The 12,346-nt window shown below is 39.4% G+C and overlaps 1 protein-coding gene across 1 annotated transcript in view; it reads left to right on the top strand.

Moving 5' to 3' along the window:
* The window catches only part of ATP7A (ATPase, Cu++ transporting, alpha polypeptide), a 342,426-nt gene that overhangs the window by 245,972 nt on the left and 84,108 nt on the right, over positions 1 to 12,346 (top strand). The window contains exon 18 of the mRNA XM_006902187.1: positions 10,160 to 10,302. Within this exon, the coding sequence (XP_006902249.1) occupies positions 10,160 to 10,302 (143 nt within the window). The remainder of the gene's footprint in view (positions 1 to 10,159; positions 10,303 to 12,346) is intronic.

Below are 12,346 nucleotides of genomic sequence, written 5' to 3' on the forward strand. Positions count from 1 at the left end.
TAATCAGTATCTTTTAGAGTTTTGGTGTAATAAATGTTACAATTGTGTCCTTGAGGAGTCTTTTTTAATTTTCTTTTTTTATTAATTTTAATGAAAGTTTACAGAATTTGGATTTCCATTCATTCATTGTTGCAATTTTATCCCTGACCCCTCACCCCCAATTAGCTCTTCATTGCAGTCTTCATTTTGGACTCCTGTCATGACAATAATACCTAATCATACATCTCTTTCAAACAGTTGTCTGCCTTACCTGATTCAATGCAGTATACATTATTTATCCCCTCTTTCTCAGTCTCCCCTCAACCCCAATGCCAGTCTCATTTTACAACAGTGGCCCTATGCAATATTTGTCTTTTGGGGACTGAGATATTTCACTCAGAAAAATGTCCTCCAGGGTCACCCATTTTGTATAATATTTCATTATTTCCTTGTTATTCAATGCAGCATAATGTTCCTGTGTGAATATACCAGAGCTTCTCTATCCATTCATTTGTTGATGGGCACTTAGGTTGTTTCCAGCTCTTTGCTATTGTGAACAAAGCCACAATAAACATGGTTGTGCATATATCTGCTTAGGTGGCAGTTGTGGTTCCTTTGGGGTGTATTCCCAGTAGTGGAATTGTTGGATCAAATGGTATTTCTGTTTGCAACTTTTTGAGAAAGCTTTACTCGACCGGACCTAACAACAACAAATAACATTATACCTTAATAAAGTTTAATAATGGTTGCCTCATTTTACACTCCCACCAACAGTGAATAAGAGTTCCAGTTTCTCCGCAACCTTACCAGCATTTGATGTTTGTTGTTCTATTAAATTTGTTATTCTTACTGGGGTGAGATGATATCTCATAGTTGTTTTGATTTGCATCTCTCTTAGAGATATGGATTTTGAACACTTCTTCATGTGTTTGTTCGCCATCTGAATGTCTTCTTTGGTGAAGTGTCTGTTCATATCCTGTGACCATTTTTCAATTGGGCTGTTTACTTTTGTCTTGTTGTGGTGCCCAAGTATTTTATAAATTCTAGATATAAGTCTGTTAACTGACATGTCATTACCAAATATTTTTTCCCAGTCTGTGGCTTCCGTTTTTACTCTGTTGGAGAAGTTTTGGATGTGCATAGGGATTTGATTCTTAGACGATCCCATTCATCTGTTTTATCTTCTCCTGGTTGTAGATTTTTCAGGATGCTTGGAAGACTTTATGTTGTGGATTAGGACTTCTAGAGTTCTTCCAAACTTTTCTTTAATGAAGTTTATAGTCCTTGGTTTTCGTCCTAGGTCCATGACCACTTTGATTTGATTTTTGTGTATGGAATGAGGGGTTGATCTTACTTGAGTTTTCTACAGATTGTTTTCCAATTTTGCCAGCACCATTTGTTTAAAAGGCTGTCATTTCCCCACTTAACTAATTTCAACTCTTTGTCAAAAATCAGTTGCTCATAGGTAGATGGGCTGATTTCTGGATTCTCAAATCTATTCCATTGATCTATGTCTCCATCGTTGTACCAGTACCATTCTGTCTTAAGCACTACGACAATGTAGTAGGATTTGAAAGCAGAGAGTAAGATGCCTCCTATCTTGTTTCTCTTTTTAAGGAGTGCTTTGCTTATTCCATTCCAAATTAAACTGGAGATTGCCTTTTCCATCTCGTTGAAGAATGGTATGAGTTGGCTTTAATGCAACAGTACAAAATAATTAACATAAAACCACACAATGAACCAACTCGACCTCATAGATATTTATAGGCTAATGTACCCTAAAAACCCCACAGTATAACTCTTTCTCCAATGTGCATGGAACATTCTCCAGAATAAATCACATTTAAGTCACAAGGCAGGCATCAGTATATTAAAAAACATGAAAATAATACAAAGCTGTATACCAATGAAGGAATTTTTCTTTTACTTTTCAAAGAGAAAAGCGAACTGGAGGGGAGAGGTGGACAGGGAGAAAAGTGCAACAGTGAATGAATGGAAATCCAAAATCTCTGTAAATGTTCATTAAAATTAATAATAAAAAATTTTTTAAAATAATACACAGCATTTTCATAGACCACAATGCAACAAAATTAGAAATTAATAACAAAAGGATAAAGGAGAAAAAATAATACATTTAGAAACTGAACAACACCTTGCATGAACATGAGTGGGTACTAGAAGAAATTAAAAATGAAATTAAAAAGTTTCTTGAAACAAATGACAATGAAAACACCACTTACCAAAACCTCTGGGAAACAATCAAAGCAGTAACCATATGTCAAATTATAACAATCAGCAAATATATCAAAATGCAGAGAAAAAAATTAGCATTGAGTCTCTAAAACAACATTTCCAAAAAATTGAAAAAAACCAGCATGAAAACCCAGTACCCTCCAAAAAAACTTGAAATATTAAAACTTAGAGCAGAAATAAATGAAAAAGAAAACCAAAAACCAATTGAAACTGTCATCAAAACTAGGAGTTGGTTTTGTGAAAAGGTCAATAAAATCGACAAACCACTATCAAAACTAACAAAGGAAAAGAAATAAAAGACACAAATAATCCAAATAAGAGATGAACTGGGCAACATCACAAGAGAACCAACTAAAATAAAAAGGCAAACATTATAATATTATAAAAAATTATACTCAAACAAAAAAGAAAACCTAGAGGAAATGGACAAATACTTAGAAATTCACAACCTTGCTAAACAGACACTAATTGAAATTGAACACATGAAAAGACCCATTACAAAAGAAGAAATTGAAAAGGTAATAAAACAACTTCGAGCCAAAAAAAAGTCCAGGACCAGATGGCTTTACAATTGAATTTTATCAAACATTCAGAGTAGAACTGTCACCAATTCTAATAAACTATTTTAGAAGATAGAAAAAGATGGAATTCTCCAGACTCATTCTATGAAGTAAACATATTCTTGATACCAAAGCCAGGTAAAGACATTTTTAAAATAGAAAACTACAGGCCGTGAACATTGATGCAAAAATCCTGAATAAAATCTAGGTCAGTAGAATCCAACAATGCATAAAAAAATAATTCACTATGTCAGAGTTGGATTCATAACAGGTATGCAAGGATGGTTCAACATAAGAAAAACAATCAGTGTAATTAATCAGATTAAAAAAACAAAGAACAAGAACTGCATGATCCTATCAATTGATTCAGAAAAGGCCTTTGACAAAATCCAACACCCTTTCCTGTTTAAAACACCCAACAAAATAGGATTAGAGGGAAATTTCTTCAACATAGTAAAAAGTATATATGCAAATCTGAGAGCCCACATTATTCTCAATGGATAGTGATTAAAGACATTCCCTTTGAGAACCAGAACTTGGCAAGGATGGTAACTATCACTTTTCCTATTTAATATTGTACTGGAAGTCTTATCAATAGCAATAAGGGAACAGAAGGAAATAAGAGTTATTCAAATTGGCAAAGAGGAGGTAAAATTATCTCTCTATGCAGATGATATGATAGTATACTTAGAAAACCCTAAAGACTCAGCAAGAAAACTTCTGGACTTAGTTGATGAATTCAGCAAAGTGGCAAGATATAAGATCAACATACAAAAATCAATTTAATTTCTCTACAATGACAAAAAGAATACAGAAGTGGAGATTAGTAAAACAATACCCTTCACAATAGCTAATCGCAAGTTTAAATACTTGAGAGTAAATCTAACCAGAACCATAAAGAAAATTACAAAACATTACTACAAGAAAGAAAAAGAGACCTTGAGAACTGGAAGAATATACCTTGCTCATGGATAGGAAGACTCAATATTGTGAAAATGACAATATGACCAAAGGCAATTTACATGTTCAGTACAATCCCAGTGCAAATACCAATTCCATTCTTCAGTGGGATGGAAAAAGAAACCTCCAATTTCATTTCAAATGTAAAAGAGGCCATGGCAAAGCACTCCTTACAAAGAGAAACAAGGTAGGAGGCATCTCACTCCCTGATTTTAGATTCTACTACACTGCTGTGGTGATCAAGACAGCATGGTACTGCTACAATGAAAGACACATAGATCAATGGAATAGACTTGAGAATCCAGAAATCAGCCCATCTACCTGTGATCAACTGATTTTTGATATGGAGAGGAAATCAGTTAAGTGGGGAAATGACAGCCTCTTTAACACATGGTGCTGGCAATATTTGAAAACAATCTGTGGAAAACTCAAGTAAGATCAACACCTCATTCCATACACATTGGAGAAGAAGGTATACTGTGTAGGTCGAGTTGGTTTATTGTGTAGTTTAATTCTTGAACATCTTTGGTTTTTTTTTCTAGTAGTTCTATCTTTTCTTAAGAGGAGTGTATTGAATTCTCCAACTACTATAGTAATGTTGTCTATTTCGTTTTTCAGTTTTGTTAATTTTTCAGATCTTTTATTTTGTGCATAGACATTTATTAATGTTATGTCCTTTTGTTCTATTGACCCATTAAGAATTATGTAGTGACTTTCCTTGTCCTTTGTGATTTTTTTTGCATTGAAATTTATTTTATCAGAGATTAATATCGCTACTCCTGCTTTTTCCTGGTTGCCATTTATTTGATATTTTTTCCTCATCCTATTATTTTTAATCTTTCTCTTCATTTTTTAGGTGTGTCTCTTATGGACAGCATATTGATGGATTTGGGGGTTTTTTATTCAGTCTACTAATCTTTTTCCCTTAAGTGGTGCATTCAAACCACACACAGTCAGTGTGATTATTGAGAGGCAAGGTTTTATTGCTGTCATTTTGTTGAGTTCTTTTTGGTGTTGTTGCTAATTACTTTGGTATATGCTCTTTTCTGTGGCACCTCTGTAAGAAGGGCATCTCTCAGTTTTTCCTGCAATCCCTGTCTTTTTTTTTTAATTGGGAAAAACATGTTGGGGATACAAGGAGGTGAGGATTGGGAGCAGAAGGGTGCGGATGGGCAGGGATGAAAATTGCAGGGATGCAGTTGCAGGACTGCACAATTTGGTTGGTGGGGGGAGCAGGTGAAGGAAATAAAAAGGATCCAGTGGGGACCAGAAGATACAGGGCAATGGCAAGCATAGTCCAATGGTGATTAAACAAACTGTCTTTTCACTTTTGTGTTGTGTTTCTTATTTGGGAATTGGGCACAGACTCTCTGCCTTCTTCTTGCTGAACAGGTGTGTTGATGTGAAGGGGGAAAGGGATCACACTTTATCACCTTACTGGTGGTCTTGGGTTAAAGTTGCTTGCCTTCTTGTTCTGTTAGAAGATATTTTCCTGGAATTTACTCCCCTCTGGACTTCAAAGTGTTTTCCCAGGTGGCTCCAGTGGGGATGACTGACTGAACCCTGAGGCTCCATCCTCCTTTGCTCCCTTAGCTGGCAGTTGTATTTCCTTTTTGTCTCTGGAACTGGATTCAGGGTCAGGTCTGGAGTAAAACTCAGTGTTAAGGTTACCCATAGGAAAGGGAGCAAACCTAGAGAGAACAAACTTGTGAATTACAAATAGAAGGGCTTTGGGGGTGTTACAGGTATACTGGGGGAGAGGGTAGGAGAGTAGCCTAGATAAAATTCTCTGTACACCTTAGGCAGCTTTTTTCTACCCAGACGTCGGATGGTACAACCTGAGGGCTAAGGAGCTGGCCCCAAGCCGAGGGCTGAAGATGGCTTGCCCCAAGCTGAGGGCCCAAGACGGCTCACCCCGAACTTGAGGGCCCAAGACAGCTCACCCCAAGGGCCAGACACTCCCCAAGGGCCAAATAGCCCACCCCAAGGGCTGGACTGTACCCCCGAGGGCCAGGCGACACACCCTAGGGGCTGACTGGCACAAAGTCCCCCCCAAATCCAGACCCCACACCTGGCAGAAGACCATGTGGCCAGGGACAGCATCCACAACCTTTACCCTGCCTCCAATAAGTGGCCATACTGTAATTTGACGTAGGTGTCACTGCCCTCCCCCTTTATAAATGGAGACGGGAACCTGAGTGTGGTGAGCAGACTTCCCCCAGGTCTAAACGGTTCTTGGAAAAGGCATTCAACAGATCAAAAGGTGTGGTGCATTTAGGATATCTGCTGTCTTGTACATGCTGCCACTGTTAAGTGTTGTCAAGTTGTAGACAGCTCACAGTGACTTTCATCAATCCATGGTATAGGTGATCTTCTTCTCTGGCCTGCCCAAGGAAACCCAAACCTGCTGCTGGATCTCCCGCTGCCGCCATCTTGGCTCCAAGAATTCTCCCCAGAACAAGTCCACTCTGCGGTGATGTAGTGGCTCTGCTGCACCAGCCGGGGGGGGGGACAGTGCCCACCATCCATCACAAGTGAGGGGATCCCTGGGGTCCGGTGGTGGGAGCCTCGTGGAGCTGTGGTGGCAGCGCGGGCCCTGCAGCAGGGAGCCGCAGGACTCACCCATTCCTCCCTTAATCTCCTGATGCTGAGCCTCAATCCACACCGAAGACCAGTCATCAACTGTTTAACTGTTCAAGTATCAATAAACAGAGGTCTGTAGAAGGCCTCCAAGTGATCTGCTGCTCCTGCAGCTCGCCACACTGCCTCTGCTGCCATCTTGCAGTCCCTCAATCCTTGTCTTATTTTTACAATCTCTCTTAAGTTCTGTTTTTTGGAGAATAACTTGATCTCTCCTTCATATTTAATGAGCAGTTTTGCTGGGTAACTAAGCCAGATCAAGGTGCCCTGGATTAAAGACAAGTTGATTGACTGGATGTGTAGGCTTGGGTGTGGATCTGAATGGAGGACAGGGCAGGCACCAGGGATGGGGTGATCATGTGTCGGGCACCTACTGTTCAGATTCACGTGCCATGTCGGCTGTTCTCAAGTGCCAGGGATGGGGTGATCATGGGGGCAGGTCAGCCACTTATGGAACCTCACTCAGATATCAGCTGTCCGGATGTGCTCACAGTTGGGGTCCATACTCAAATTCTAGCTATCCATCTCCCACCCACCAGCACTTGCTCAGTGGTCCTTTCCTGGTCCTCAACAAGGTGTCCTCTCCCAGCATGGTTTATGAAAACTCAGTCAAATTCCCACTGACCTACTTGCTCCTGGCAGCTTAGTGGGGCCCAAGAAAACTCAGTCAAATTTTCACTGGCCCGCTCACTCCTGTTGAGTTGATGTGGCTTAAGAAAACTCAGTTAAATTCCCACCCACCCTCTTGCTCCTGGCTGGTCGGCAGGGCCCAAGAAAACTCAGTCAAATTCCCACTGACCTGCTCGCCTCTGGCGGGTCGATGTGTCTTAAGAAAACTCGTTCAATTTCCCACTGACCTGCTTGCTCCTGGTGAGTGGGTCCCACAGCAGCTTGGCTGATGGCTTCCATTGGGGCCCACATCTCACTGCTCCTGTGGCTCCCAATCTAATTATTTTAATAAAAGTTCTGACTAAAATTCCTACTGTGCCTGTCACACCACGTTGGTCTCTGTGCACCACATCTGTCCATCTTTGAGGTTTTGTGTAGTTTATTCTGTTAAATTGTTTCTAATGGTAAATGTCCAGTTTGAGGTTAATGATGCAACATTTATAATTCTTGCTAGGTATGAAAGAAGAATCCTGGTGGTGCCATGGTTAAAAGAATTGGTTGCTAACTAAAAGATCAACAGTTAGAACCCACTAGCCATTCCACAGGAGAAAAAAACCTCTATGAAATAGTTCTACTCGGTTCTATAGGATTGTTATTAGTTGCAATCAACTAGATGACAATGGGTTTGATGGTTCTTTTTAGCCATGAAAGCACTATCTTACTATAGCTTTCCTAGGACCAGAAAAAAAGGGAGAAAATGTGTTTTTTTTTATTTTACCAAATATATAAAATACTTCTAGTGTTTTGTACTTTCAGTTAAAGATGCCAATTGTTTTCCAACATTTTGAAAGAAATTGTATAGGTTTTCACTTGCCTTTAAATAACCTTAAGTATTTGAGGCTATTGGTAAGCAATTATCTAAGGACACAAAGGAGGTCTTTTAGTATTTAGTTGTTGTTGGCTATATACAATCAAGTCAGAACCAACTTGTAGTTGATCCTCCAGTGGATTTTTAGGCAGTTAATCACAGGAAAGGAGATTGCTTATCTTTCTCCCACAGAGCAACTGGTGGACTTGGTCTCCATGCCTTTGGGTTGACAGTACAACCAGAGACACTAGAGCTCCGTTTTAGTACTTAGTAAGGTCTCTTTTTATTTTTCTATTACTTAATGGTATAAAAAATACCATCCATGAAGAATGCCAAAGGTCATTACAAAGACAGGAGGAGGAAAAGACCAAGATGCATGTCAGAAGATATTCTAAATATTGCACTAGATTGTTGAGAAACCAAAACAAAGGGAAGAAAGCAGGAAGTTAAGGAGCTGAACAGACAATTTCAGCGGGCTGCTGAGGAAGCCAAAGCAAAGTATTGTGATGAAATGTGCAAAGAGTTAAAGTTGGAAAATCAAAAGGGCTGAACTTGCTCAGCATTTTTTAAGCTGAAGGCACTAAAAACCAAACTGAAGCCTTGAGTTGCCATACTTAAGGGTAAAATATTGAATAATCCAGGCAACATTAAAAGAAGATGGAAGGAGTATACACAGATATACCAAAAGAATATATTCTTCTTCCAACTCCCCATTTCAGTCCTGCTTTATAACAGTGGTATTATGCAGTATTTGTCCTTTTGAGGATGAGATATTTCACTTAGCATAATGTTCTCCAAGATCACCCATGTAGGGATCACAACAAATTGTTGCTAACTTTGAGGAGAATGAAAATCCCAGAACACTTGTTTGTCCTCATGTAAAATCTCTTCTTTGGCCAGGAAGCAATCCTCAGAACAGAGCAAGGAAACACTGTATGCTTCAAAATCAGGATCAGGAAAGAATGTATCACATTTTCATACCTTTTCAATATGTAGACAGAACAGATAGTTTGTGAGGTGGGGCTTTATGGGGAGAAATGTGGCATCAGGATTGGAGGAAGACTCATCAACAACCTGTGTTATGCAGATGACAGAACCTTCCTTGACGAAACTGAGGAGGACCTGAAACATTCGCTGCAGACTGTCAAGGACTGTAATCTTCAATATAGTTTCAAGCTCAACATCTAGAAGAGAAAGATTCTCGCCATGGGGACAGCTGACAGCACCGTGATAGATGAAGAAGAGATTGAGGTTGTTAGCAATTTCATCTTGCTCAGCTCCACGGACAACACTCTTGGCACCAGCAGTCTTGAAATAAAAAAAGTGGATTGCATTGGGGAAGTTGGCTGTTGGGGACCTCTCTAAAATCCTAAAGAGTAATGATGTCAATCTAGGAACTAAGGTGCACCTGATCCAGACCATGGGCTTTGTAGTTAACTTGCTGTGCATCAGAGAGCTGAACAGTGAATAAGGATGACGGAAGGATTGGTGCCTTTGAGTTGTGGTGCTGGTGTAGAATATTATACAAGCCCTTGACTGCCAAGGGAATAAACAGGTATGTCCTGGAGAGGGTGAAACCAAGTTTCTCCTTAGAGGCACTGATTGTGAAGCTCCCTCTCACATGCTTTGGTAACGTGGCCAGGAGGAACCAGTCCCAGGAGAAGGACATCATGCTTGGAAGGGCAGAGGGACAGCGCAGAAGAGAAAGACTCCAGATGAGATGGATTGACATAGTAACTAGGGTAGTGTGTCAGAGTCAATGAGACTGGCTCAGGATAGGGAAGGGTTCAGAGCTATTGTAATAGAGTCACTATGAGTTGAAGGTGATGCAATCGCACATAACAACAACAACAACTTGTAACCTTTAAAGAAGCCCTGATGATGTAATGTGTTACACATTGTCTACTAACCAAAAGGTTAGTGGTTCAAATCCACAATAAAAAGATCAGGTAGTCTTGTCCTGTAAAGATTTAATCTCAGTGACCCAAAGAATGGTCATTGTAAGTTAGGATGAACTTAGTGGCAGTGAGTTTGGTTGTTGGACACAAACATTAAGATATAAATTCACATAAATTAGTTATACTTTCTTCACTCAATTAATTTTAGCAACCAGATACTGAGGTTTGTTGCAGAATTTTTGGCATAAAGTATATGTGGGCTTAGGGATACTTTGAGTTAAGGCAAAATTTAAACATTAGTTAATATAATTCATGTGTTTCAGAATTTTTACATTAGATTGTTGTCTTCTCTACCATATTTTAAACTCTCTTCTTTTTTATTGTTCTTCCAGATGAATTGTGTGGGTTGATAGCCATTGCTGATACAGTGAAGCCTGAAGCAGAATTGGCTGTCCGTATTCTAAAATCTATGGGCTTAGAAGTAGTTCTGATGACTGGAGACAACAGTAAAACAGCTAGATCCATTGCTTCTCAGGTAATTAGTTTATTTAGTTATTAGACAAATCTCTTCCTTCATGATTTACAACCTCTAAAATTTTGCTGTGAGTCAGCTGCAACTCAACAAGTTATTTGGATTAGGAGTGTGTTGGTGTTGTTGATTGCCTTTGAGTCACTCAGGACTCAGCAAACCTATGAACCAAAACCCTGAAGCCCCTCTACAACTATCAGCATAGTAACTTTGTAATTCTTTGTATGTACTCTTTTTTTGCCTTTAGACTTTAAAAGAGTTAATATTACTTACTGTTTCATTATCCTTAAGTACTCCTAGCTCATTCCTTAAAGAAGCTTGTCATGCTAAAAGGTCTTTGCAATTTATCTCTGTTACAAGTAACAGCTATTTGCTTAGTTCATGGATTGTTGAGTGGCACTGTACACTAGTTTCTGTTGATGTTTCTACTGAAATGCTTCTCATATGCTTCCTGAATACTGACAACATGAATCAAGCTATCATAATCTCATGCCTAAAGCATGACAGTAGCTTCATGCACTTACCTCACTAGTCCATTTTGAACAACATTGATGGAACACTCTTCCAAATGCATCACTTTGACATCATTTCTCTGCTATTGGCCCCAAATATGCCTTCCCTTCAAAACTATTATTTTTCATTTTGAAATGTCTTCTCCACTTTTATAAATAATACCAGCCATATGGGAATACATTTTTGTATTAAAAATACAGAGAGATATAAAATAAAAAGCTTAAGTCATCCTTTTACTAAGCATCCTGTTCAGTACTACTCACTCAGACTTTTCCATATATGCTCATTTGCTTTAATGTGTAGTTCTGGTATGTTCAGCATAAACTGGATCACTTTGTAAAGATTATTTAGCAGCCTACTTTCTTTTAATGTAACACTATGTTTTTGACAATGTAACTTGCCAGGACCTGAACGTATAAACTGATTTATACATTGATTTTATTACGTTGATGCATAGAATTTTGTCATGTGGATATATCATAATTTATTTAACCATTCTCCTAATTGAAAAAATCTGGGTTTTTAAAACTTTGTTACAAATAGGGCAAAAATAAACATTTTTGGATGTACATGCTGGAGAAGGGTGCTGAATGTACCATGGACTGCCAGGAAAACAAACAGATTCATCTTGGAGAGGATTAAACCAAGCTACTCCTTGGAGGCAAAGATTCTGGGGCTTCATCTGACATACTTTGGACATATTGCCAGGAGGGACGGGTCCTTGGAGAGGGACATCATGCTTGGAAGGGTGGAGGGACAGCGCAGGAGGGGAAGACCCTGTATGAGATGGATTGATTCGGTGACTGGGGTAATTGGGATGGGTGTGTCAGAGGCAGTGCGGTTGGCGCAGGACAGAGCAGGGTTTAGAGCTGTTGTGCATAGGGTCGCTATGAGTGGGAAACGACTCTACGGCACATAACAGTAACAACAACAACAACATGTTTCTGTACATGTATTCTCATACATGTACGTGTATTCATTCTTTGAACTATGGTGTTGGAGAAGAGTACTGAATGTTTTTCGAGAAAGTAGCTAGGGTGCTACTTGAAGGCAAAGATGATAAAGCTTTTTCTCATATACTTCGGGCATGTTGCAAGGACAGGTTATTCCTTGAAGGAGGACATCATGCTTGGAAAGGTGGAAGGACAGTGGAGGAAAGGAAGACCCTTAACCAGGAAGACTGATAACAGTGACTGCAGCAATGGACTCGATTGGATCAGAGTTTGTGAGTTGGCACAGGATAGGACAGGGTTCAGATCTGTTGTTGATAGTGTCTCTGTGAGTTATATTCAACTCAATATCACCTAACAACAACAACAACACTTCTCATTAACTCATTGCCATTGATTTGGATCCAACCCATAACTCCCCCTCTGGAGGTCAGAAGCTATAAATCACATGACAGAAGATTGACCATCTTTCTTCAGGGGAGAAGCTGGTGACATGTATTGTTGTTGTTATGTGCCATCGAGTCGTTTCCGACTCATAGCGACCCTATGCACAACAGCTCTAAACCCTGCTCTATCCTGCGCCAACC

The sequence above is a fragment of the Elephantulus edwardii genome, unplaced genomic scaffold (genome assembly GCF_000299155.1).
Source record: "Elephantulus edwardii isolate Elephantulus edwardi_28Jun2011 unplaced genomic scaffold, EleEdw1.0 scaffold00378, whole genome shotgun sequence".
NCBI lineage: Eukaryota > Metazoa > Chordata > Mammalia > Macroscelidea > Macroscelididae > Elephantulus > Elephantulus edwardii.